This window comes from Microcebus murinus, chromosome 5, assembly GCF_040939455.1.
Source record: "Microcebus murinus isolate Inina chromosome 5, M.murinus_Inina_mat1.0, whole genome shotgun sequence".
Classification (NCBI taxonomy): Eukaryota; Metazoa; Chordata; class Mammalia; order Primates; family Cheirogaleidae; genus Microcebus; species Microcebus murinus.
In genome coordinates, this window is record NC_134108.1 from 67854477 (window position 1) to 67880812 (window position 26336).

At 35.8% G+C, this 26336-nt stretch overlaps 2 protein-coding genes and 1 pseudogene across 6 annotated transcripts in view; 2 read left to right on the forward strand and 1 right to left on the reverse strand.

Annotated features, from left to right (window-relative positions):
- Positions 1-2893, forward strand: part of RARS2 (arginyl-tRNA synthetase 2, mitochondrial) — a 65411-nt gene extending 62518 nt beyond the window's left edge. Inside the window, exons 19-21 of one of the 2 annotated variants that reach the window (XM_076003121.1) lie at positions 775-838; positions 1333-1404; positions 2669-2893. In XM_076003121.1, coding sequence (XP_075859236.1) covers positions 775-838; positions 1333-1404; positions 2669-2710 — 178 coding nt within the window. In that variant the 3' untranslated portion in view covers positions 2711-2893. Of the gene's footprint in view, positions 1-774; positions 839-1332; positions 1452-2668 lie in introns of those variants that run through there. The other variant, XM_012750895.2, reaches the window with a different exon arrangement.
- Positions 2894-2951: 58 nt separating this feature from the next.
- SLC35A1 (solute carrier family 35 member A1) overlaps positions 2952-26336 on the reverse strand; it is a 33991-nt gene continuing 10606 nt past the window's right edge. The window contains exons 2-8 of one of the 4 annotated variants that reach the window (XM_012750898.2): positions 19377-19570; positions 16377-16536; positions 15694-15846; positions 10487-10553; positions 7481-7657; positions 6893-7027; positions 3032-3860 (exon numbers count right to left, since the gene is read on the reverse strand). In XM_012750898.2, coding sequence (XP_012606352.1) covers positions 3733-3860; positions 6893-7027; positions 7481-7657; positions 10487-10553; positions 15694-15846; positions 16377-16536; positions 19377-19399 — 843 coding nt within the window. In that variant the 5' untranslated portion in view covers positions 19400-19570 and the 3' untranslated portion in view covers positions 3032-3732. Of the gene's footprint in view, positions 3861-6892; positions 7028-7480; positions 7658-10486; positions 10554-15693; positions 15847-16376; positions 16537-19376; positions 19571-26336 lie in introns of all 4 variants that reach the window. The other 3 variants (XM_012750897.2, XM_076003122.1, XM_012750896.3) reach the window with 3 other exon arrangements.
- On the forward strand, positions 13282-13363 carry LOC142871326 (uncharacterized; annotated as a pseudogene).

Sequence of the window (26336 nt, forward strand, 5' to 3'; positions counted from 1 at the left end):
GGCTCACACCTGTAATCTTAGAACTCTGGGAGGCCAATGCAGGAGGATCACTTGAGGTCAGAAGTTCGAGACCAGCCTGAATAAGAGCGAGACCCCATCTCTACTAAAAATAGAAAAAATTAGCCATGCGTGGTGTCATGTACCTATATAGTCCCAGCTACTCGGGAGGCTGAGGCAGGAGGATCACATGAGCCCAGGAATTTGAGGTTATAATGAGCTATGATGACGCCACTGCACTCTAGCTGGGGTGACAAAGTGAGACACTGTCAAAAACAACAAAAAAACTAAAATAAATGTCATCATTTTTCTGGCACATTGTTCTACGCTGCCATACCTAAAGAAAAGATACTTTAAAGAAGGTGGCCAGTGTGTGCAGAGTGGATTGATAAGTAGTCTCTACCCCACCTTCTAACTGTGCAGAGGGGAAAAGGCCATGCTGTATTATACTTTTAATTATAGGCTGCCAAAGTGAGGAAAGGAATCCCCTATATTTGTAAAATTAACAATGAAATCATAATCTCACAAATTGCCACCTATTAGTAGTAGAACTAGGACCAAGATCTAAAGCTTGAGTTTAGTGTGTTTTACTTTATCTGTTATAGAAAAGCAGTGAATTCCAGTCTCAGCTTTACAACTTTGGATATATTCTTTAATGGTTCTAAGCTTTGATTTATTTATTTTTAAGTTGAGGGAGTAAGGTAAGATATCAAGTTCATATGTTACAACAAGAAATTGCTACTGGTACTCATCATGATTTCTCTCTTCCTGTTTCAGTCATCTTGCAGCTGTGGCACACAAAACACTGCAAATAAAAAATAGTCCTCCTGAAGTGGCTGGGGTATGTTATATTAAATGTTCTCTGTATAATCCCTAGCAACCCTAGCACTAATATTACTGTCTTTCTCAAAATTTTTCTAAAATATTATTATATTCATCTATAGCATTGTGCTTACTAACTCAGGTAATAATTAGGCTGTAATAATCAGTGTTGGTTAGGCTTTAACAATCAGTGTTTATGTATTTCCCAACATGCTGGACTATGAAATATATTTTCCTACATCAGGTGTTATGGTCATAAGTTTGCCTTATCTGAAGCCATACCATATGATGAGACGGTCATTCCCACTCCACGACTCCTCGTATATACCGGTCTTACTGTAAGGGATGCTAGGAATTTATCTTTCCTTGCCTACAGTAAACTCTTGGGCACCTTGACATTTTGTTCCTACATTAAATTAGAAAAAATTACTTTTAAAACCATTCTCATTTATTTACTTATAGCTAGCCTGTTACTGAATTGAACATTTAATCATTCTTTAATTTATTTTGTAGGCCAGACTTCATCTTTTCAAAGCTGTCCGTTCTGTCCTAGCCAATGGAATGAAACTTCTCGGAATAACACCTGTATGTAGGATGTAATTTCTAATTAAAATGGCTTTTAAAGTACTAAATTGTAGTTATCCTTAGCTGCCTTGGTGTTCAGAATATAATTTAAGCTATTATTGTGTGTCAGAATCTATATTTAAGTGTGTCTTACCACGGTATTCAATCTTTACCCTTAAAATAAATAAATAAATCATCTGAGTTCCCTCATGGTCAGTAGGTACTTAAGTAGACCTTTGTAAAACTAGGGTGAGTCTTTTTAAACTTAAAGCATTGTGGTCTAATGGGGCTAAAGGATCAGAGTTTAAACTCTGGTTTGAAGTTTATTACATTACAATGTCATTCTTTTAGAAACTCTCCATATAACTGAGATGATCTGTTTTCATCAAATAATCGATGAGGGGAAAAAAAATCTCAATTTTCCTCCAATCGTGACTAGTTCTTAATATAATATAGGGAGATCAGAAATAAGCATCTTTTTGCCAATATAGCTGACAGCTACTCCCAGAGAGAGCAGTTGTCAGACCTCATGTTTACTTTTTCATTGATCTATACAGGTAACTCTTATTGTGTGAGCTCAGAAACTGAATACATTTGAAGAGCAAGGAATTACTTGTATATTGTATTAGGATCTTTTTGTAAAATGTAGTCCATTATTGAACCATAATTTAAAGTGGAGTTTCTTGGTTTCCTTCATGTATCTGCATATTGGTATGGTATATTTTGTGTGACTTAATTAGGGGTAACATGAGTAGGATGTGGTACATTTATCAGTATGACCCTCATCTGTATCTGCCAGCATTTCCATTCAGGTTGACTATAATTTATTCTAAATGTTGCTCATAGAAGTCTTCTGAATACTGATGACAACCTACTTTTACAAAGAGAGGCAAATTAGCATGAAACAAAGCTGTTCTAGTTAGAATGAAAATTGTTTTATATGTGCAAGTATGGTTTACTTTCTTAGTCCTAGAGAGGACTTATCCATGTAGTCTCAACTTTAAGCAAACTAGCTTCCAGATTGCTAATTTTCCACTTAAAGTAGCATTAAAATTCCCTTAGCAGAAACCAGCCATAGAATTAAAATGTACAGTAGGGACATGTTTTGCATGTCCAATATCCCTTTCCACTTCTTTGGAGAAACTTTCCTTTTCTAAAATCAGTGGTAGCCTCCTGAGTATTTGAATCTTTGAAATGATACAGGGACAGTAATGAGTAGAATTACATTTTTACGAAGCAGCTCACTGAAAAGACTGTTTGTTAATTCCTACAACCTGTCGCCCAGGCTGGAGGGCAGTGGCATGATCATGGCTCACTGCAACCTTGAACTCCTGGACTCAAGCCATCCTCCCAACTCGGCCTCCCTGTAGCTGGGACTAAAGGTGTGTACCACCATGCCTGGCTAAAATTCCTTTTTTTGTTTAAGGCTTGCCAGAGTCAGTTTATAACTATTATTTGCAAACAAAGAACCTTAACTAATACTATTCCACATATAGAAAATAAATTATTTTTAATGTTTTTGCATATCTTAATGGTCATATCTATAATACAAAAAAGTGATTAAACAGTTCATATAAATAAAGTTTATTGCTGAATTTCCCCACTAACATTATATAGAAATTTTTTTAAAAACACTGAAATTTCACAATTGTTGAGAGCCCAATAGTTAAACATACTTTATTAAAAAAATACAAAAGTGACATTAGAAATTTTTTTGAAGAAAAGTATATCATCTAACAGCAAAGAAATATGAACCAGACAATGAATGGCACAAATACAGCACTAAAGGAGTACTCAGTCACCACCCAGAAATCATTGTCCAAGTAATGAAATAGATTCAGTTTGAAAGTTACACATTCAGTTTGTTTCTGAACTAGCCTGTCTTGTTTCTGCCCCTCTTTTGCAAGAAAAGAGCTTATAGGGGTCTTTACTGCTGCTGGGACAAAATACTGTACATAAATTGGAGAACAAGGAGGGGTTGTCCTTCTCTCCTGGTACCTGAACAAGAGAACAGTTAGGACAGAAATGGCTTTGGCACTTTAACTTTTAAACATTGTCCCAAACCTTGAATATTGTAGCCTCACATGATTTTTTTAATCCCGTATCACCTCCATACTTTTTATGTACATTATATATATACAATAATAAAATTCTTGCATTCTGAAACAACAGCTTGACCCAAATAGTTCCACATTAAATCTCTGTATTAACAATTCACTCAGATAGCTTTCTTAATTCTTATGCCATGAGTTAATTTGTTTTTGTTTAAGCTACCTTCTGAGATTGACTTAAGGCTCTAGTTTAATGCAAATGGTTTAGTCTTAGTAGAAATCTCACTGGAAGCTGAAATCACACACTGATGACTCTCTCTTTTGAAGCTGTTTCTCCTTGCTGGATGGATGTAGTGTCTTGTCTGGGTAATCCATAGAGATATATGGAAACACATACGAGAAGGGTACCCAAAGCAAAGGTGAGTGCTGAAAAGAAAAAAAAAAAACAAACCTTTATCTGTATTTATTGTATTTGTGTCTTTAAATTCTATAACATTGATCAGTGTAATATTTTGAAAACTTTTTAAATTGTGTGTTTACACTGTCAGATCCCATGAGAAATGAAGCTAAATGTTCTGTTTTTATGATGGTAAGGTTTAGAAAAGTCATCCATTCTAGCCAAAAAAATAAGTGGTAAAATCAAGGAGTGTTGATCATAGACTACACACTTTTAGAACATGAGTATGCCTGTTTTAGACCACTGACACATACTAACTTCCCTATTAAATATGTAATTTTTTAAAATATAAGGTATATAATAAAAAATATAAATACAAAAGAAAATGCAGTGGAATGTGACTTTTCCATGATATTAGAAACCTGCAAAGATTTAGAATAAAAGATAGTTGAGCAATATTCAGAGAGTTAGGTGACCAATTACTCAAACCATTAAAGATTTGTGAATAGGAGTTTATTGAATAAAAGTAAATTATTTCCTTCTAGTCTTAACCTTTTTTCCATCTCAGGATACCAAGAAACTGTGAATTGTCACTTGTCCAAACTTGACAAGTAGGCATTATGTAAATTATGTCACAACTATATATTCTTTCAAAACTGAACCATGTTCTTTTTTTTTTTTTTTTTTTTTGAGACAGAGTCTTGCTTTGTTGCCCAGGCTAGAGTGAGTGCCATGGCGTCAGCCTAGCTCACAGCAACCTCAATCTCCTGGGCTCAAGCGATCCTGCTGCCTTAGCCTCCCGAGTAGCTGGGACTACAGGCATGCACCACCATGCCCGGCTAATTTTTTCTATATATATTAGTTGGCCAATTAATTTCTTTCTATTTATAGTAGAGACGGGGTCTCGCTCTTGCTCAGGCTGGTTTCGAACTCCTGACCTCGAGCAATCCGCCCGCCTTGGCCTCCAAGAGTGCTAGGATTACAGGTGTGAGCCACCACACCCGGCCTGAACCATAATGTATATGGAATAAAATGATACAGTCTTAATAGCGTTAAAAAATGGCATAAAGAGAAATGACATTAAGCTATGATTTTAGTTCACCCCTAACTGGAAAAGACCAGTTTTGAAAAAGGGAAGATGGAATAAAAATTTACATCTAAATAGTTAACTGAAAGATTGCTAAGATATTCTAATTGACCGCCAGTAATACAGGACATTAACCAACATCATTTCATATTGTTCCTAAATTTGCCTTGGGAGCAAAGGCATAGGATTTTGTTGAACATAAGGATGGATCAGAACTACAATTAAAAGGTCACCCAAATCAGGTAAGAAAAACATCTAAGGGAGGGCCTATAAATACCTAATACTGAAATGGTAAGTGTTGGCCATATGCAGATTACTTACTATGTACCAGGTACTATTCTAAACACATCACCTGAAAACAACCCTAGAAGCTAGGTGACACACGGGTACCTTATTTGGTTGCACAACCAATAAATGGTATAGGCAAGGTTTGAGCCATACTGTGAAATGATTTTCTAGGATTTCTGCAACATTAGTGTTCCCCTATTTGCATTTATAATAGGAGTCAATTTAAAAATGAAAGGTGGGCCAGGCATATGCCTGGCTCACGCTATATTCATAGCACTTTAGGAGTCCCAGCAGGAGTTTGAGAGCAGCCTGGGCAATAGTGAGACCCCATCTTTACAAAAACAAAAAAAATTAGGCCGGGCGCGGTGGCTCACGCCTGTAATCCTAGCACTCTGGGAGGCCGAGGTGGGCAGATTGCTCAAGGTCAGGAGTTCGAAACCATCCTGAGCGAGACTCCGTCTCTACTAAAAAAATAGAAAGAAATTAATTGATCAACTAAAAATATATATACAAAAAATTAGCCGGGCATGGTGGTGCATGTCTGTAGTCCCAGCTACTTGGGAGGCTGAGGGAGCAGGATCGCTTGAGCCCAGGAGTTTGAGCTAGGGCTGTGAGCTAGGCTGTGAGTTTGAGCTAGGGCTGTGAGCTAGGCTGACACCACGGCACTCACTGTAGCCAGGGCAACAAAAGTGAGACTCTGTCTCAAAAAAAAAAAAAAAAATTAGCAAGACATGGTGGCGCATACCTGTAGTCTCAGCTACTCAGGAGGCTGAGGATTCCAGCCCAGGAGTTTGAAGTTGCAGTGAGCTATAGTGATGCCACTGCACTCTAGTCCAGGTAATAGAGCAAGACCTCATCTTAAAAATGAAATGTAATATAGGCCAGGCCTGTTTCTTTTACTTAATGTAGATATTTGACAGATATTTTTCGTATATTAGCTTTTGGCATAATAACTGATCAGTAAAGAAAATAACTATACCAGAAAAACACACTAAAATGTTAAGTCAGTATTATTGCCTAAATAAGTCAGAAGCCAACTTTAATGCTGGATCTGAGTTTGGAAAATTATATTATTAATAGAAGGACTAGCATAGCACTGGTGCCAGAATGCTAGCTACAGTAATGAGTTTTGTATTAATTACATATTAAATGAAACAAAGGTATTTTTATAAAAGACAAAATCTACATTTGGATTGTATTTTCAAAATCAACTCACACCCAAATCCAAAATAAGAAGGTACAAGCTAAGGGGGGAATAAAAAGTTTTCTAAATAATAAGCCTAGCTAGTTCAATTCAATTGCTGAAAGTAATCATTTCCTAAAGTCCTTAACATTTATTTCCTTGAGTACCTCATCATACTGTATTCACCCTTAATCACTCAAGTTGTCCTGTATCTAATACCTATAAAAACAGTCCTTGACTACAAAAAGTCTTTTTAGAGTAGCCTCCTCACTCTCACATAGAACTGGCATCCCTTGGCTTAAGTGCTAGGACCATATAAAACAACCTAAGTACTGCTTAGACACACTCCACACAACTATGAACTGCATTCGTGGAATAAATTGTAACAAAGCTAGGAAATTCTAAAACACTATGGCCAACTGCCATTTTTAATAAGACATGAAATGAATCATGGAAGTGTGAGGCTCTTCCATGTTAAAAACTTGATAAACACTAAGACATACTTATCTGTAATCCAAACAGCATCACTGAAGAAATGGTAGAAAGGACGATGGCTGCTGCTGCAGAAAAGCCTTTCATGATGTTGTCTGTGTACTTAACCACAACAGACGTATAGAGGCCTCCAACACTTGCAAGAACTTGTATACAAAAAGAAATAAAATCTTAACACTCAAATAAATGAAACATTCCATAACAGTGAGGCAATTTTCATCCCCAGAGATGCCATACTAATTTACCTAGGAAAAGGAAAATACTATTTTCCTTAGAAGCAGTCATCTGAGAGAGTTTATACTGAAATTGAGTAGTAGTTCCTATATAACATCGTTTTTCCAAAACAATGCCCAAAGGGCTATGTGGTCTAATACTAAATTGTACACATTTATTGCTAACACATTAGATACTTTTGTGGCATAGCTATCCCAAAGCAATTTTGCCTTCACAATCAAAAGTCAATAAAACCAAAATTACATTTTCAAACTGGTATTCACAGTATCAAAGGAACAATTTCAACAATGCTATAACAGCTTAAAATGGATATCTAACTTAAGAAAAATAGATCTACTCAGAACCTTTAATTCCTGGATACTTACAGATGACAAACCAGACATAATACGTGTAACCATAGAAAAATCCTTTTTCTTTAATTTCAGCTCCATCTGACAAGTAGACGACAGTTAATGTCACAATAATCCCTGACAGATACATTTGAATGTTCCTCACCCAAAGGGAAGTGTCTGAACTCTTTAATACTTTTTCAAAATACACTCCTGAAAGAAAATTAGACATGCAAATATTAAGATTAGTATAAATTAATTTAAAATGGCTCTCATTGAGAACAATGCCCGAACGTATATGATTTGGAGAACAAACATACTTTACATTAGTTAAATGTGCATTTATTACGTAGGTTGTAACACATAGCACATTGAACATTACTAGTTTGCATTTTTACAAAGTGTATAGATTAATAAGTGGGAACTTTATAAGCTACATTTAACAAGAGACTGTTAAATTATTAAGAACAATTTCTGCCTTTATTATAGCAATAAGATCACAAAAGCTCTCTCCTACTTAATGCCAATAAATGACTTGCTATGGTCAGTTGGAAAGCTACACTATTAGAGTAAATTATTTTAATCACATCTCTAATATCTGTGTAGTAATGAATACTCATAACTTTGCAAAATAACCCATATAATCACCACTTTTTTCAGAGTACTGCAACCAAAAGAAAATGTAAATAGAACTCCTGAGTTTCCTTTAAAGCAATGTTCCACAATCCAAGTTCACACACAATATCAGAAGCACCATGAACTCCCCAACTAGATAATAAACTGTGTGTATGCGCATTTTTCTGGGGTTGAGGGTCTTTAGATTATTTTTTAGATACTCCAAAGTAGTACATGACACCCCCCCCAAGTCATATACCACTGCTATAAGTTTTATACTTAAAATGAATGCTTGTTTAACATGGACAGTAAAGATTTTAATTATAAATACGTTAATTAGAGACTTAGGAATTACCATTAAAGTACTTATGAACTAAAAAATCTAATGAAAAGCAAGACTGTTTTTGATTAACCTCTGTTAGACCCAAGAATGCAGAGAAACATAAAATGGCTATTCTTATCTCCACCTTTGATTTTACCATCTGGGAAAACCATTTAACTATACAGTGCTCACTCAGTCACTCTAACCACCCTCAATTTCCTCAGCTGTGTACTGAAAGGCTGAACTAAATACAATGTTGGACAAAAGCATGTAACTGTTCAAAAGTATTTTTAAAAATCAAATTGTATATTATTTTGGGGGTAACTCAATTTTTGTTCCTAATTTTTTGGTTTAGGTACCAGGTTTAGCATGATGCTATCATTACTATTTCTAAATTTAGATTTTCCCCTCTTGTAAGATCTCATTTACAGGCAATATATTACTTCCCTATCAGCCTACTTTCCTAATCAAAAATAAACAGCCCTAACTTGAAATAAGCGCAAATAAAGATAAATAATAAAGACATAAAGCTCTTTTTAGTAAAGAGTATATTAGTTATAGCTGTAAGTTTCATCTTTGTTGGAACTATTTTTAAAATACATTTAACATTCATATTTATATATTTTTTAAGACAGAGTCTCACTCTCTCGCCCTAGATAGACTGCAATGACATCACTGTAGCTCACTGCAACCTCAAACTTCTGGTCAGATCTTCCGAGTAGCAGGGACTACAGGCACACACCACAACGCCCAGCTAATTTTTCTATTTTTAGTAAAGACGAGATCTTGCTGTTGCTCAGGCTGGTCTCAAACTCCTGAGCTCAAAAGCAGTCCTCTGGCCTTGGCCTCACAAGAGTGGTAGGATTACAGGGATGAGCCACTGCGCCCAGACACATTCATACTTTTTTATCTTTTCTTAATTCATTGGAGCAGTGCTTATCCCTACACATACAAATCCAGACTTCCATGTTTTTTTGATATTGGCAATTTTGTGTTGTCCTCCCTCCCTTTTTGGCTGTTACTTTTATGTATTAGGTGTTCCAAGGCTATAGTCTCCAACCCCTGGGTTATGGGCTGGTACTGGTCTGTGGCCTTTTAGGAACTGGGCCAAGCAGCAGGAGTGAAGCTTCATCTGTATTTACAGCCACTCCCCATCACTCACATCACCGCATAAGCTCCACCTCCTGTCAGATCAGGGATGCCATTAGATTCTCATAGGAGTGCAAACCCTACTGTAAACTGCACATGCAAAGGATCTATGTTGCACGCTCCTTATGAGAATCTAATGCCTGATGATCTTAGGTGGTGATGCTAGCACTGGCAGGACCTGCACATACAGATTATCATTAACAGAGAGGTTTGACTGAACAATAAATGTAACACGCTTGAATTATCCCAAAACCATTCCTGACCCCAGTCCATGGCAAAATTGTCTTCTGTGAAACAGGTCCCTGGTGCCAAAAAGGTTGAGGACCACTGTTCTAAGGTACTTCACACCCATATCCTCTTCCTACTCCCTAGCTCCCAACCTGTTAAAGCAGAGGAAAGACTTAAGGTTATACAAAAAAACAAAAGAAATTAATTGGCCAACTAATAAATATAAAAAAAAAGAAAAAACAGATACTGAACTGGTAACATTAACAACATAAAGCAGATCTAACTTTAGGGTAGTGCCAGTTCCAGAAAAATGGAAAGAGGTATTTGAGCTTTCTGAAAGCTAATTTCCTCCATTTTCAGAAGTCTTTTTTCATTTACTTTTGGGTTCTTGACTGGATTGAGATGGTCAACAGTAACAAGTATATTTTTAAATAACTGCAAGTATGAATTAGGACTGAAGTCTGAACTGAGTTAAATAATGCTACACATTTACTAGAAAAACAGCTGACACGGAACTAAATATAAGTAAGAAGATAAATCTTTTTAATGAGAATAAAATGATAGAAGTCCAGTGGCTCTGAAGAGGAAAAAGAAAAAAAAATTTTTTTAAGTTAAAAATATTTTTTAAAAAAAGAAAATGATAAAAACAAGGTGAACTTAATCTGTATTTAAAGTGTAATTTTTCAAAAAATATGACCAAAGAATAAAATGATATTTTTATGACTTACCTGCAAAACCTGAGCACAACACAGCAATAGCTATAGCTCCAAATCCTAATAATGGATTCTGTTCCACCTGCAATATTAATTTTTAAAGGTTATTTTTAGTGACTAATAAATAGAATTTATCTAAGAATCCAAACAAATGAATACAAATATCTGTGTTACAGCCTTACTAAAGGTATGTTCCATTACAGACACAGATATTCTACAGAATAAGACAAGACCAAACAAAACAAAGACCATTCCAGAAATTAATCAGAGCACTTAAGTTAAAAATGTGCACCTAAAATCACCTAGTATATGCTTAATATAACATGTACATAAACACTCTAGCATAGAGTTTTGCAGTAGTCACCCTGCTTCTTAATTTTAATTTCTGCCACCACCCTAACTCAAGCCCTTACAGCCATCAATCCTGGAAACTATAACTAATTTATTCCCCATCAACTACAGGATGAAGTGCTGGCTTCTAAGACTTCCCACTTTATTCAATTTTTATCAAATATTTATAGTGCATCTTCTGTGTACCAGATTCATTGTTGTTTATATACTGCTGTATTAAATAGTCTGAATGTCCACTCTAAAACTCATATTGAGATTTAAGTGCCATTATAACAGTGTTAAAAAGTGGGACATTTAAGAGGTCATTATGTCAGGAGGTCTCATGAAGTGATTAATGCCATTATCAAGGGAATCAGTTGTTGGGGGAGTGGGTTCTTGATAAAAAGGATGAGTTCAGCCCCCTTTCCTCTCTGACTTGTGGGCTCACCTCTACCTTCCACCATAGGATGACCCTCACCAGATGCCAACACCATGCTCTTGGACTTCCAAGCCTCCAGAACTGTCAGCCAAATAAACTTCTGTTGTTTATAAATTACTCAGTCTGTGGTATTATAACAGCATAAAATGGACTAAGACACATACTAAATGCATAAGGATGATATACAGCTCTGGTTCCTAAACAGTTTCATGTGCAAGAGAAACTTACAAGTATATATAAGCATAGTACTGTGAGACAAGTGCTAACAGATGCATAGATTGGGGCCCCAACCTACTGTTTCAACTTGTTTTCTTCTTTCTTCCCTAAACTAACCATCAGAAGCTTTTGTCAGTCTTTCCTGAATGAGAAATATTGTCTCAGAAGTATCAATGAAATTAGAGGGTTGAGACTCAGGACTGTAATATGACAAGGAAGCATATACCTCGTTCAAAATAAATGAACCTGATATAAGGAGTGTACTACTTTTTGTTAAGTACCTGGGAGGGAAATCTTGGTCTAAAATGTTTGCATGAAGATACAAGGAAAAACAGACGATACTATAGACCAGTGCTTCTCAAGGTATGCAGCAACACATGGGAATTTGTTAGAAATGAAAACTGTCAGGCTCTACCCAGACTTACTGAATCATAAGCTATGGCGATGGGTCCAACAGTCTGTTTAACCTTCCAGTTGATTCTGAGAAACACTGCTATAGACTACAAATGCTATAGACCAAAGTTTGAGAACCACTGCTATAGACTACAGATGATTAACATAGATACTTGCCTAATACAAATGTCAAGACTGCCATAGATAAAAGAAGAAAATCATAGTGTTAGATTTCGCCAATCCCAACTTCTGCTAGGAAGCTCAAACTGCTAAAAATAGAGTATCTGATAAATTCTTAACTTTCTTTCCTGCCAGTTTAATCTCTCAACAGTTATAAAAAATCATGATGGAAACTGGTTCTCTAGACTTGATTCTGATTGATAAGAACTGCAGGGTGATGAAATGGATGTGATGAAAACTTGGGAATAAAGCAACCACATCATCATAGCATGAGTAATAACCAAACAGCACAGTTAAGAGACATGTGGTTCAGTTTTGAATAAATCAAAATTCAAAACTTCAAGTCAGAATTCCATGGCTTATGAGAAAACAGTTCAAGAGGGATTAAGAGGTATTGAAGAAAACTATGAGGTTCTGATGTAGAATAAAGGAATACATAAATGATCATGAATAAATAAGGGCATCTTCACTGAATTCTGATTTTTACAGGAACTGCAGATCACCAAGAGGAATCTAACCAAGAATTTAAGAATAGTAGCAAGAAGTTAAAGACTCAGAATAAGTAGAGGCTTATAAAAAAATACTTTAAAACGTTAAAGAATGTCTTTAAAGTATGTTTATTCGGGAAGAAAAGAATATGTTTCTTGAGCTAGATAATGTACTATTGTTAGATGGCAATCTAGTTTCCAATTTCTTTTTGAATAATTTTTAAATAATAAGCATATTTAAAAAGGGACTGATGTCCAAGACATCTGGCTTGCTATTATAAGAATCCCTAGCTATATAAATTCAAAAGTCTTTTTACCAAGAAAAGTTGGCAAGTATATATAAAGCACTTACAATAATGCTAGTATTTAGTGCCATATAGTGATTACTGTTACATTGATTACTAGGAAAATATTAAAATAGACTTAACAGATGATTTAAAGAACTTAAAAAGTTTAGAAGTCATCAATGAAAAATAGTGTGGCTTCCCTAAGAGTGAAACATACCAAATTTCCTTACTGAAAGTATTCCTAGTCTTAAGTGATAAGGGGAATTCCATAGAGATGTTTGGCAAGAAACTTGACAGATCTGTATATCTTTGTAGACAAGATAGAAAGGTAGTGAGGCTGAAAGTACAATGTATTCATAAAAGAGTGAATGCTCATACAGAAAAATTTAAACTAATAGAACTAAGTCAAGCTAGACCAGCAACCAATACTAACTTGCCAGGAAAATGAATGAGCCACCTTAAACACAGATCTTCTAGATCCTTTTGTAATTGATAAGTGTGATGATTGGGTTTTCACACATGTGAGATGTTATGATGTTAGCACATTCTCCATCTGATGTAAAAGAAAAAAACCAACAGATCTTCCAGCCCTAGTTGAGCCTTCAGATGACTGCAGCCCTAACCAATATCTTAACTGCAACTTTATGAAACCTCAAGCCAGAACCACATAGCTCAGGCACCCTCAAATTCCTAATAAAAACTGTGAGAGATGGCAGATATTTAGCAAGCAAGAATAAAAGCTAGAGAGGTCTAAAATCATAGCTATAGAACTCTGGTTCTGTTATGTCTAAAATTTTCAGTAAACACCCAGAAGATATATCTGTTGACTCTAGAAAACATAGTAATCAAAGAAGCAGCTAATAATGTATAAGAACTAGAAAGCACTCAAAGGGCTGAGCAATGACCCACAGCTAACAAAATAAGCTTAATAAATACAAAAACATCCTGCATTTTGGTTTAGAATAAGCCTACTGTTCAAGACACATTTGAGACAAACTATGTGACACAGCTACATGTAGTTGTGTATAATCAACTATAGAATAGATAGCCTGCCTCCCTCCCAAAAGAAACTAATATAGTCATGCACCACATAATAATATTTCAGTCAATGACAGACCACATATGTAACGGTGGTCCCATAAGATTTTAATACCATATTTTTACTGTATCTGTTCTATGTTTAGATACACAAATAACATTCTGTTATAGTTGCCTACAGTATTCAGTACAGTTACATGCTATACAGGTTTGTAGCTTAGGAGCAATAGGCAATACTATCTAGGTTTGTGTAAGTACACTTTATGATGTTCTCACACTAATGCAATTACCTAATGATAAATTTCTCAGAACTCTGAACTAATACCCATCATTAAGCAATGCATGACTGTATAATCTTATGCTGATTTAACAAGTCTCCAGTATTCAGAACAAAGGGGGTAATTACCAAGGTATACTTCACACTACTCCAGGCAACATCTGGAGTTAGTGTGAAGTCTGAGGACATACTGAGAAACAATGACAGATGGGGGCAAGAAGCAGGGACCAGAAAGTCTCAGAAACCATATTATAGAAAGAAACAATAGGGTGGTTTAAATGGAGGGAGGGAGGGGACCTGGAAGGTGGAGATGTGATACTGTCCTCAAACATTCACAGGATCATCCCAGGGACTTAGTAGGGATTTGAGTTACTCTGTCAAGAATAAAGAACAATGAAAGGTAATTACAAGAAGCTACATTCTGTTTAAAATATGAAAGAACTTTCTAGAGGGGCCCCAAAGTAGAATAAGCTTTAGCATAGCTTTTCACATACATTATCTATGTGAGGTGGACCTAACACCTTTTCTATTGGTGTAAAATGTTACTTAACACGCATTTAACTTTTAAGTGTTTTCCTTACTTGCCAAACAAGTTATTTTTCTGAAGGTCTACAACTTAGTTAAATGTGCAGTGCATTTTTAATAGATGCTTTGTCACCAAGAATATGAGCATGCTTCCACATCGGAAGACAATAAATATTACTCTAACACTCATTTTCTGAAAACAAAAACATTTCTCTGCCAAGCTAGAGAGTAACTACTAAAGAGGAATAGACTTGCTAACTTTCACAAGTTCTCTGCCTTCTCTTCCTGAGAAAACCATGGTGTATTTGCTAAAAGTTAGCGTACATATTCCACTGTAGAGGGAAACCTTGACTTTCAGAAAGCCATTCACTAGCGTTCTACTTCCTACTATTCTTTGGGGAAATAACTGATTGAGGCATATAATATATTTTTTTAAAAAAATCAGGTATGTACCTTAACATTAACTCTTAAAAACTAAAAGAAGTAAAGAGTATTTTTGCCCTATTTTCATTATCAATTATCAGTAAGATTTCTTCCCTGTCTTCCCTATCACTGACAGTGGGCATATGTGCCAAAGTATAAGAGACTGAGTTGAGGGAGACAAAAAATGACGAAGAAAACCTTGCCCAGTGTTTCTGAGAAGATGTCTAAAAGAGGTCTAGAAGTTCTGAAGATATACACTGTATGGAAGTTGGCACAGTTTTAGTCACACATTAGCTATTAACTAACAACTATGTAATAACTTTGGACAAGTAATATCACCTCTTTGGACTTCAATTTTGTCATCCATAAAACAAAGGGGTGGAATACATTATATCTAAGGTAACTTCCATCTCTTAACACATTTTATGCACACACTCCTCAAAGAAACAGAAAGCTAATAAGTACTGTCCTTAATAATAGTATGCTGGGGGGGGAAGCATATCTAGAAGGCAAAAGTTATTTTAAATCAAAGATATGTAACCATGCTGCATGCATTAATGTGACTGAAGTGTATAGGACTTAAGGAATTTTCCCATTTTAGTTATAGAATGCATTTTGTTTCTTACCACAATTTTTGTAGCTTGGGCTGGCTTCCACTGTACAAGTGTCACTCCACCACACAGCATAAAAACTGAAATCCACTGTAATTTGCTGAGTGTCCGATTTAACATTAAAACAGTACATAAAGCAGTACAGGGAATCTTCAATTGGTAGGTCACCTATAAACAAAACAATGAATTAATAAATTCAGTTAATAGTCGTCTGACACAAATATATTATTTCTTTTTTGTTGTTGTTGTTGTTTTTGAGACAGAGTCTCACTTTCTTTCCCAGGCTAGAGTGAGTGCCATGGCATCAGCCTAGCTCACAGCAACCACAATCTCCTGGGCTCAAGCAATCCTGCTGCCTCAGCCTCCCGAGTAGCTGGGACTACAGGCATGCACCACCATGCCCAGTTAACTTTTTGTATATATATTAGTTGGCCAATTAATTTCTTTCTATTTATAGTAGAGATGGGGTCTCTCTCTTGCTCAGGCTGGTTTTGAACTCCTGACCTCGAGCAATCCGCCCGCCTCGGCCTCCCAGGCGGCCTCACAGGCGTGAGCCACCGCGCCTGGCCACAAACATATTATTTCTGATGTCATTAACAGAATTGAGAAAAACATTTGATAATGTGGTAAAGAGTTAATAAAAAAAACTTTTCACCATAAAAGATAATGTGCTTCTCATTATCATCAACTCCACTTACCTGGTACACTGCTGCATCCAGGTTGCTAAGAGCTAAGAAAGCCATGTTGTTCTGAACAGCATACACTAACGATGGCACACTTAACTTCATTAGTTCCTTGGGGCTCCTCAACACATTTTCTCTTAAAGATGCCTTGAATCTATCCAGACTACCAGTTTCTCTGGAAACAAAAGGGGGAAATGGAAGGGTGATGAAGAAGAAAATTAAAGAGCATTCTTTTAGTAAAATTCCTTCATATATAGGACAGTATACTGTCTTAAGTTTAAGTCCATTGATGTAATGGCAAACTTGTTTTTCTAATAATTACCAAACTAATTTTAGATTTATTAAAAAACATACCAATGATGTAACCTCATAAAAAAATTACAAGTTCTTTTTGGGCATATATGACAAATAACTTGGTTTTCCACTATCTGGTCAAAGCTCCAGGAGTTTTTGAGTATATTAAATAATGAGGTCAGGAAACCAGAAATGCTGACACTACCTATTAAAAATGAAACCCCTGCCACTTCAATTGTATTGCACCAAGTTCACCCTGATTACTTTTTAAAGTTTTTAAAAATTACAATAGATTTAACTGCAAACAAAAGAAAAAGGCTTTGGTAGTTATGGAAGTTACTTTGGTTAGAAATAAAGTGATTCGGGTCAATATTATTTGTAAATGAATTCAGTGCTTATGAAATATAGTAGACAATACATCTTTAAATAAGGATATTCTCATAAAACTTATCTCTAAAATTCTGTGGGAAATCTGAATAAGTTACTAACCCAACAAAAGTAAATCTTTCTGTGATGTACATAAAGTTTACTACTTGACTACATATTGATTATGCATGCTCTTAACTACTCTTAGTTTTTTTGCTCAGGAGGAACTGGCTAATCTGGCTCATATTTCCTCAATTATAAATCAGCTCACCTATTTCCTGAAAATAAAAATAAAGCAATGTTTTATAAGAAGCATGAATACCCCCAAAAAAGTGCTTTACCAAAATGGTCCTGACTCCAATTCAACAATACCCTTAAGAGAACCAAATACTTTGTTAGGGAGACAGCTCTATTTCAGCTCAAAGTTTGATATTCACAATGAACTCTACATTGTTGATTTAATACATCAGAATCAACAGGTGTCAGTTGATTTTTTTTCATATTTAAATACTGCAAAAATAAGTATCTTAAGTTCTAAGGAGGAGCAAAAAGTCCACGATGCCAAGTTGACTACCTGTGCCTATTTATTCACTGCAGAACATTCCACCCCCAAGAAAATGGTTAAGAAGACAGGAAATTTAGCCTAGGCTACAGAAACAAAAGACATCCTTCTTAGTTACAGATCTTCCGTTACCAAATCCAAAACCCTTCTACACCATGATGTTAAATATGTATGCTGAAGAGTAATGCACACAGTCTGGTAGGAGGACTTATCAGAAGAGGGAAAGAAAACCAAAAAGATTGCTCTACTGAAAAATCTATGTACTAGAGTTTTTCATGTGTCTTAAGATTGGCTCATTAAACTGACATATGGCATTCTCTTTTTAATTGCTTGATACAAATCTAAGATGTTCTATATATTTTCCTGACATCTTAAACAGAGTATAAAGAATTTTCAAGAATGCTATCTCCTCAATTGAAAAGTTGAAGAAAAAAGAGATTAACCTCCTCCTGTAACCATTTATCTCCCACGTAAGATTATTCAAGCTGAACCCTCAAAGTCTACACAGTATAATGGCTATTTATCATTTCCTTAATTTCCAGCTACAAGCAATACCATTTTACCTCTACCTCTTAAAGATATTATATGCCTTCAATGATATCAAATGACATTTTTTGGCTATCTAGAGAAGACAGTTGATCTCTTTGCCTTGTCAGAACATGGGCTACTTAAGGATCCAATTGCTATTCCAAATAACCCCCATACATGCACCAGTAATCAAGGTTGCTGTGGTCCCTTTATTCCCTGTCGCTTTTCTCTTACCTACTCCCCCTCACTTTTCTGATTTCACATTAAAAAGAAGGCTTATGAAACAAATCAGCAGCCAATCTGAAGACCCCTTTCCTTTAGCTTGGCAAATCAGTAAAGTGTAGTGTGTCAGGATTAACCTTCAGGTCTCTGTCTCTTTTGGCCATATCCTTTTTGTTGGATGCATAAGAGCTACTGTCACTGCCAGGAAGGTTTAAGTATCTTTTTCTGGTTCCTCCTCTAGTGCAGACACTAGAAGAAGCCAAGGTATGTCAGAACATTAATTGCTGGAGAGCTCAAGGGTCCCTGTAGTACCATGGAATTATAAATATTATATAAGTAAGATACTTTGAAATAAGTTACAAAAAAAAATAGCAGATGATGCTAAAACAACTAGTAAAAGAACAAAAGCTCAAGGATAAGAAAAGCATCAGAAAGTAGATTTAAGAGGTATGAAAAAAAGTGGGAATCTGATCACACAGTTTTAAAGAAGGGGGTAAATGATTTCAGTATTAATCAGATTAAATCTTCCTTAAGTTAACATATTTAGAATACTGTACTTAAACCCTATATTTAGCTGAAGTTATATAAAAGTAACAAGAGCAGTATATCTTCTATAAGACACTAGTGATCATCTGTCCTTTTGTTTTACTATTAAGGTGATAGAAATAATGGATCAGTTCTAAATATACTGCAGCCTTGAATGTACTATAAAAAGGAACACATAAAAACCAAAGGCTATTTTTTTCCCATTTTCCTGAACTTATATTTTCTTAGAAATTAAATCACAAGCACCTTAATGAGGACCTTTTGTTAAAAACACATGTAATCATATAAATGACACTGCTAGATAAGAGAAAGAACATGTATAATCAAAAGCATATATTAAATTTTTTTAGATATTATCCTACTGAATCTACAGGACAAAAAAAAGAAAAAAAATTAAAATTAAATATAGATATAATCTTTTTTCATTAAGTCTTCTATTTGAACAATTCATTTGATTCTTATCATTGAAATAGAATCTATGTGCAACCTTTGGTTACCTGAAGAAATTCTGAAGTTCCATGTTGATTGCAGAGAGATTCCGCTGTAGCCTCCCCCCCCAAATTTCCTATCAACCGGCTGAAACCAATTCTTTCTGACCTATGTTTGGTCAAAAGTAGGCCTCATTCTTCCAGCTCCTGATCTGACGAGAACTACTAGGAGGCATAAAATCCTTGGCTAGGTTACTAAGGCACTGTGCAAAATGGAACACAGCAGAAGTTACTTGTGAGCTTAAGAAATTTAAATTTTGTTTACAAATTTCTTATTATCTGCAAAGTTAATTATAATTAAGTTGCATAAAAGACTTTGAGGGGCTAGGCATAAAAACCAATAGTGAAGTCCATTTGAGGACAAAAGTACCCATCATATGAGGTACATGATTTTTACTTCTTCTTAAGACCCTGGACCCATTATAACATGAGTATAAAAAGGTAGTGAAAGTAGTAACCCACAGGAGAAATAAACAGGCCTGGATAATCTATAACATGCATCTTTGACAGCTACATAATTATTCTAGATGATACTATGAAGCAGTAAAAGAATTTTCTCTAGTTTTAATATGGACATGGAGTTCAAAGTTAAGATACATTTGGTTACTAAACACACCCAAAATATATGTCCGTTAATATTTACACATCCTGCTAGGGTTGCTAAGTCTTTATAGACTGTGGTGAAGAGCAAACAATAAAAAGTCAACTTTGTTCTAAGGCAATGTAAAAGTGTTTTCACTTCCTTTTCTTCATACCACCAATGACAGATTTAATTCTAAACTGTTAGTGTTAATAGCTGTCACAGGGTTTAGTAAAGCACATAGCTAACAAGCAATTGGCCAGCAAATTGCAATAGTAATTAGTTTTATGAAAAAACAAAATATTTTTAAATGTATTGTTTTATATTTCAATCAAAATATAGCTTGGAAACTGGTAACTTAAAATTCAAATATTAAAAAAAGAAATCACCTTATTCACAGCCAGAGCTTTGGCAACATCAAACTGCTAATGTGCCCCCTCCCCACAAACAGGATTCACTGATTTCCTTTTCAATTCAGAAATGATCTGATATACTCACACATGCGCACAATAGTATATGTACAAAGGTAATTATTACGTCTTTGTTTTGTAGAAGACTAGAAACAACCCAAATATCCATCAGTAGAGATTGGTATATATGATACATCCATATAATGGAATACTATGCAGCTTTTAAAAATAATGAGACAGCTTTCTATGTACTGTCATGAAACCACCTCTAAATATTTACGTGTTAAAAAAAAAAGTAAACTGGAGTAGTGTGTTCACTGTGTATCACACACAGTGCCCAGCAATCTCTTGAACATAACTAAAAATCACCAGTTGGACCATATAAACCATATATATCAAAGTAAAGTAGCCATCCATTAATTTCTTCCCACACCCTCCTTTTTTCTTGCAGTTCTAACTTCTGATTGAAATAAGTATAATTTCACACTCTAAAAATTCCTGGAAATTATCAACAAGGATGAGGGGATCTCAAATTAAGTACAAACAGAAACCAAGAAAACCTGTCAGTATTTGAAAGGAATAACAAAATTACACTGTAAAAGAGAACCCAAGTATTCTAAAACACAGTGTTTTTACTGTATGCTTTAAAACCAAAAGCAAAAAGACCTACATAAAAATACTGAACTTTCAGTTAGTAGGTTTGTTTTTTCACAAGTATATATTAGGAATTCTAAAATTACTTATGTATCCTAAGATTGAGCAAATAAATATCTTGAGTATAATGGACACTAGACTCCTCACCACTAGAAAAGGAACAAATATGGGTAAGGGGAAGGTGAGAATGAACCCTGTGGTGTTAGATCACAACTGTAGATATCAATCAATATGTAACTTATTGTTATACACACACACATACACACAAAGAGGGAGAACTAGATAAAAATAGGTATGTATGTATACACATGCATATTTCCTAGCTCTGTTAAAAGGGTCTAGAAGTAATAATACTGCAATAGCAATGTGTATACCTACTGCCTCCATTCTTGTTTCTAAATGCCATTCTGGCAAAAAAAAAAAAAAAAAAGGAACAAGGGCTCCTAGAAGTACTGTATGATGTCAGGGTTGGGGCAGGGAAAGTACAAGATAAGCCTAGAACATCTTGCTATGCTAAAAGAAACTGTTTAAAGATTGATGATAATATGTAAAAAAAAAAAAAAAGAAAAAGAAAAACAGGAGGAAGCTTCAAGGAGATCCCACTCTAAATCTAGGACAAAATAACAATAATAATGGACAAAATAACAGTAATAATGGATTCTAAATCCATCAAAATAACATAATAATGGATTCTAATGTATACAATAAAATAATCCATGCGTCCATCTATGTTCATTTAAATAGAAAGAGCCAGGCACAGTGGCACATGCCTGTAATCCTAGCACTCTGGGAGGTCAAGGTGGGCGGATCGTTTGAGCTCAGGAGTTCGAGACCAGCCTGAGCAAGAGCGAGACCCTGTTTCTAAAAAAAAAAAAAAAAATTAAAAAAGAAAAAAATAAATAAAAATAAATAGAAAGAGAAAGGGAGAGAGAGAGAAGGGAAAGCTCTTTAGAGTAGAATGCCAACTAGTAAATGTATAAGTAATGGTGGAATATTAGGAAATTACCATTTGACAACATTAGTGGACAATAGAACTAGTGGGTGAAAGTGTGATGAGAAAAGAATATTTACCTAGTCTCAAAGTATCTCTCCACAAGGTACTTATTAATAACAAAGAGAAAATTGGTCACATTATGTGGAATGCCTATTACGTACTACCTTAGGAAATCAAAGTTAAATCACCAGTAATGGGACAAATGGGCATCATGTACATCATGATATGCTGCACTGAAAGGGACATATTTCTCGGCCGGGCGTGGTGGCTCACGCTTGTAATCCTAGCACTCTGGGAGGCCGAGGCAGGCGGATTGCTCAAGGTCAGGAGTTCAAAACCAGCCTGAGCGAGACCCTGTCTCTACTATAAAAAATAGAAAGAAATTAATTGGCCAACTAATATATATATATAAAATTAGCCGGGCATGGTGGCGCATGCCTGTAGTCCCAGCTACTCGGGAGGCTGAGGCAGTAGGATTGCTTGAGCCCAGGAGTTTGAGGTTGCTGTGAGCTAGGCTGACGCCACGGCACTCACTCTAGCCTGGGCAACAAGCGAGACTCTGTCTCAAAAAAAAAAACCAAAAAAAAAAAAAAAAAAAAAAAGGGACATATTTCTATGATATTCCTGAAAAAAAAAAAACCTAAATAAGAAAGCAATCAATAAACATAATTCGAGGGATATTCTATAAAATAAATGCTCTGTGCTCACGAACAATGTCAAAGACATAATTAAAAAAAAAAAAAAAAAGATGGAGGAACTGTTCCAGATTAAAGGAAGCAAGAAACATGACAATTAAGTGCAAACTGTGTTCCTGGAGTGGACTTAAGTCCAAAAACATAATTATTTTTCTATAAAGGACATTAATGGGGCAACTGGCAAAATTTATCTAAGGTCTGTGAATCAGTAGTACTATATCAGTATTGATGTCTCAATTTTGATTATTTTATTGTGAGTATATAAGACAATGTCCTTGTTTTTAGGAAACATGCCCTGAATAATATTAGGGACAAAGGGGATTTTATGTAAATCTATCAAACAAATCAGAAAAAAATTATATACATGCACACAAATACATTCATAGAGATAATAAACTATACATGTTTTATTGTATGTGTCATATGCTATGGACTAAATGTTTGTGTTCCCCCCTAAAAATCATATGTTGAACCCCTAATCCCCGATGTGATAGTATTTGGAGGAGGGTCTTAGGTTTAGGTGAGGTCATTGGAGTGGAGTCTCCATGATGGGATTAGTGCCTTATAAGAAGAGGAAGAGGTCATAGTTCTCTCTTTCTCCATTAGTTGAAAACACATCAAAAAGGCAGCTGTCAGCAAAGTAGGAAGAGGGTCCTCACCAGACACCTAATCTACTGGCCTCTTGTTCTTGGACTTTCCAGGCTCCAGAACTGAGAGGAATAAATGTTTGTTGCTGAAGCCATCCAGTCTGTATTTTATTGTAGCAGCCCAAATTAAAATACATGGTAAAAAAAATAAAACAAAATAAACAAAAGACAGAAAAAAAAACATAAAATACACAGTAAAAAGTTTACACTTGGAGACAAAATGTTTAAGAGAAAAAACAAAAAATAAAATTATTGGAAACTACGTAAACATCTAACAATATTAATCAAAAAACTGCTCAATTATTTCATTGTTCTGAAAGACTCATAATTTGAAAATTAGAGATAAGAAACTTGTCTTCTAATCCTATCAGTGCCAATTACTTTGTAGGTATCTTTGGCAAATTAAAACTTCCCTCAGCCTAAGATTTCTTATCACAGAAGAGGAAATAACAGCTACCGATAAAATGGAGATACAGGTTGAGCATCCCAAATCCAAACTTTGAAATCCAAAATGCACCAAAATCTGCAACTTTTTGAATGCTGACATGATGCTAAAAGGAAATGCTCTTGAGTATTTCAGATCTCAGATTTTTTAGGTTTGGGATGCTCAACTCAATATTAATGCAAATATTCCAAAATCCAAAAAATTCTGAAATCTAAAGCACTTCTGGTCCTAAGAATTTTGGATAAGCATTGAACATGCAGAAGAATGAAATGAAAATTTGCTGTATTTACCTGCATGTTTCCCTCACCTGTTTCTAAGGCAGGACATGAAAGAATGTTTCCTTACACTGTCACTCTCTGGCAGCCTGCCAGTCTTAATAGCAACAACCCTGAATGACTGAAGGCAACAAATTTAGTTGCTGCAATCTTAAAGGAGGATGGCTGGCACTTTATATAACACATTTTGACAATGATTAACAGTTGGTATTCTATAGAGGATAGTTACTTGGTTTCTAAAGAAAAGGAGGTATCTGCCCTTCAGGTTTTCGAAAATGCATTTTTCACAACAGTCCCCAAAAGAGGCATTATTCTTTGTTTTTTTTTATGGCAAATGTAACTTATAGCAATAACATATTTTAAATGGTGTCCTCCTATTTATTGCCCAGTTTTCTTGGAGACCAAACCAAGGTATGCATCTCTGCTCTCTGTTCTTTTGCCACACCCTGAAAGAAATGTGACTTTACTTTTTTTCTGAATAAAAATGAAATCCATCATCTTCGTTGTGCCAATATATATCAGGTCTCTTCACTTCTATATTTCTTCTTTTTTTTGAGACAGAGTCTCGCTTTGTTGCCCAGGCTAGAGTGAGTGCCGTGGCATCAGCCTAGCTCACAGCAACCTCAAACTCCTGGGCTCAAGCAATCCTCCTGCCTCAGCCTCCCAATATATTTCTTCTAAGAAGTTAAATATTCTAAAAATTTTAAGTAAATTGTATTTATAATTTTTAATTAATTCTCTTCTAATAAATATTGTCTTAGTCTGTTCTGTGTTGCTATACAAAAAAATACCTGAGACTGGGTAATTTATAAAGAAAAGAGGTTTATTTAGCTCACAGTTCTGCAGGCTGAGAAGTTCAAGGGCACATCCCTGGCTTCCTGTGAGGGCTTTCTTGCTATGTCGCATAGCAGAGAAGGGCCAAGGGGAAGAGGCATGTGCAAAGATAACGAAACCTGAGGGGCATCCTGGCTTTATAACAACCTGGAACTAATCCATTCTTAGAAGAACTAATCTAGTCTCTTGAAAGCCAGAACTCACCACCACAAGAACAGCACCAAGCCATTCATGAGGGATCCACCCCCGTAGCCCAGACACTTCCCAGTAGGCCCCATCCCCCAACACTGCCACACCACTCTGGAGATAAAACTTCAACATGAGTTTTGGTAGGGGAAACAAACCCCAAACCACAGCAAATGACTAGAGCAAAGAAAAGATTTGGGATTGGAATTAGCCCTCTTGTCTTCCAGTGTTTTAGGAAGACAGTTATACCCTTCAGCCCACAAAGGTTTTACCATACATACACTAGTGTGAATGTTAGGATACACATGATTCAAGGCATGCAACCCCTCTACTACTACCTCAGGGAAGGCATAAAAGGGAAGAGAAAGAACCAAAGATAATAGCATTTCAGCCCTTTGACCTAGACTGCCATCATGGGTCCTGTCCAGATAGGATTCCCTAGTTACAGAAACCCTCTACCACCTCAAATCCTGAAAGAGATATGAGTCTGGAACCTCACTTTCATTTAAAACATGAGTCTGGAACCTCACTGACCCATTTGGTCAGGTCAAATTGCTAGTTAGAGATTACACTAATTAGTCCCTTTCTAGGCTCAAAGTTTTCTCAAACAAAAGATGAATTTGACTACATGCCAGATCTCCAAAGGTTCACCAGGAACTATTGCTGGAGCTACAACTGCCTCTGCTTAAATTCTTAGGACATGAAGATTCTAATTTACCAAATTTGCACACTTGATTGAAGTTATACTTGCCCTAGCCTGCTTAATTCAACTCTTACAAAGGTCTAGGGCACTGCCTTAGGCCAGAAAGACTCTAGTTATTTCTTAAGCAAGGTGACTTCCATCTCTAAACAGATCACACCTATGTGAACTAAAATAAAACCGTAAGGCTCCTCCCCACACTGTAAGGCTGGTGGCCGGCCCCTCTTCTCTCCCTAAATCAAAAAGAAAAGGCTCACAAGACCGGGCCCTGCTAAGAACAACCACACCTAGATGTCCACCTGGATAAGAAAGTTTTGGCTCCTGGATTCTGCAAATACCACCAGCTCTCCTATTTCTCAATGATCACCAAAGGTCACAATGGAAAATCCCCAGCTCTTCCCGCCAGAAGTCCCTAGCCCACCCCAAACAATATAAAGGCCTGCACCCCCTCCAAACGGACATGACTTCTCGGGCCCCCCTCTCTTGGGACCCGCAAACCTCCTCTGGGAGCACACAATAAAGCCACATTGTTTTGGTGTCTCTCTGTTT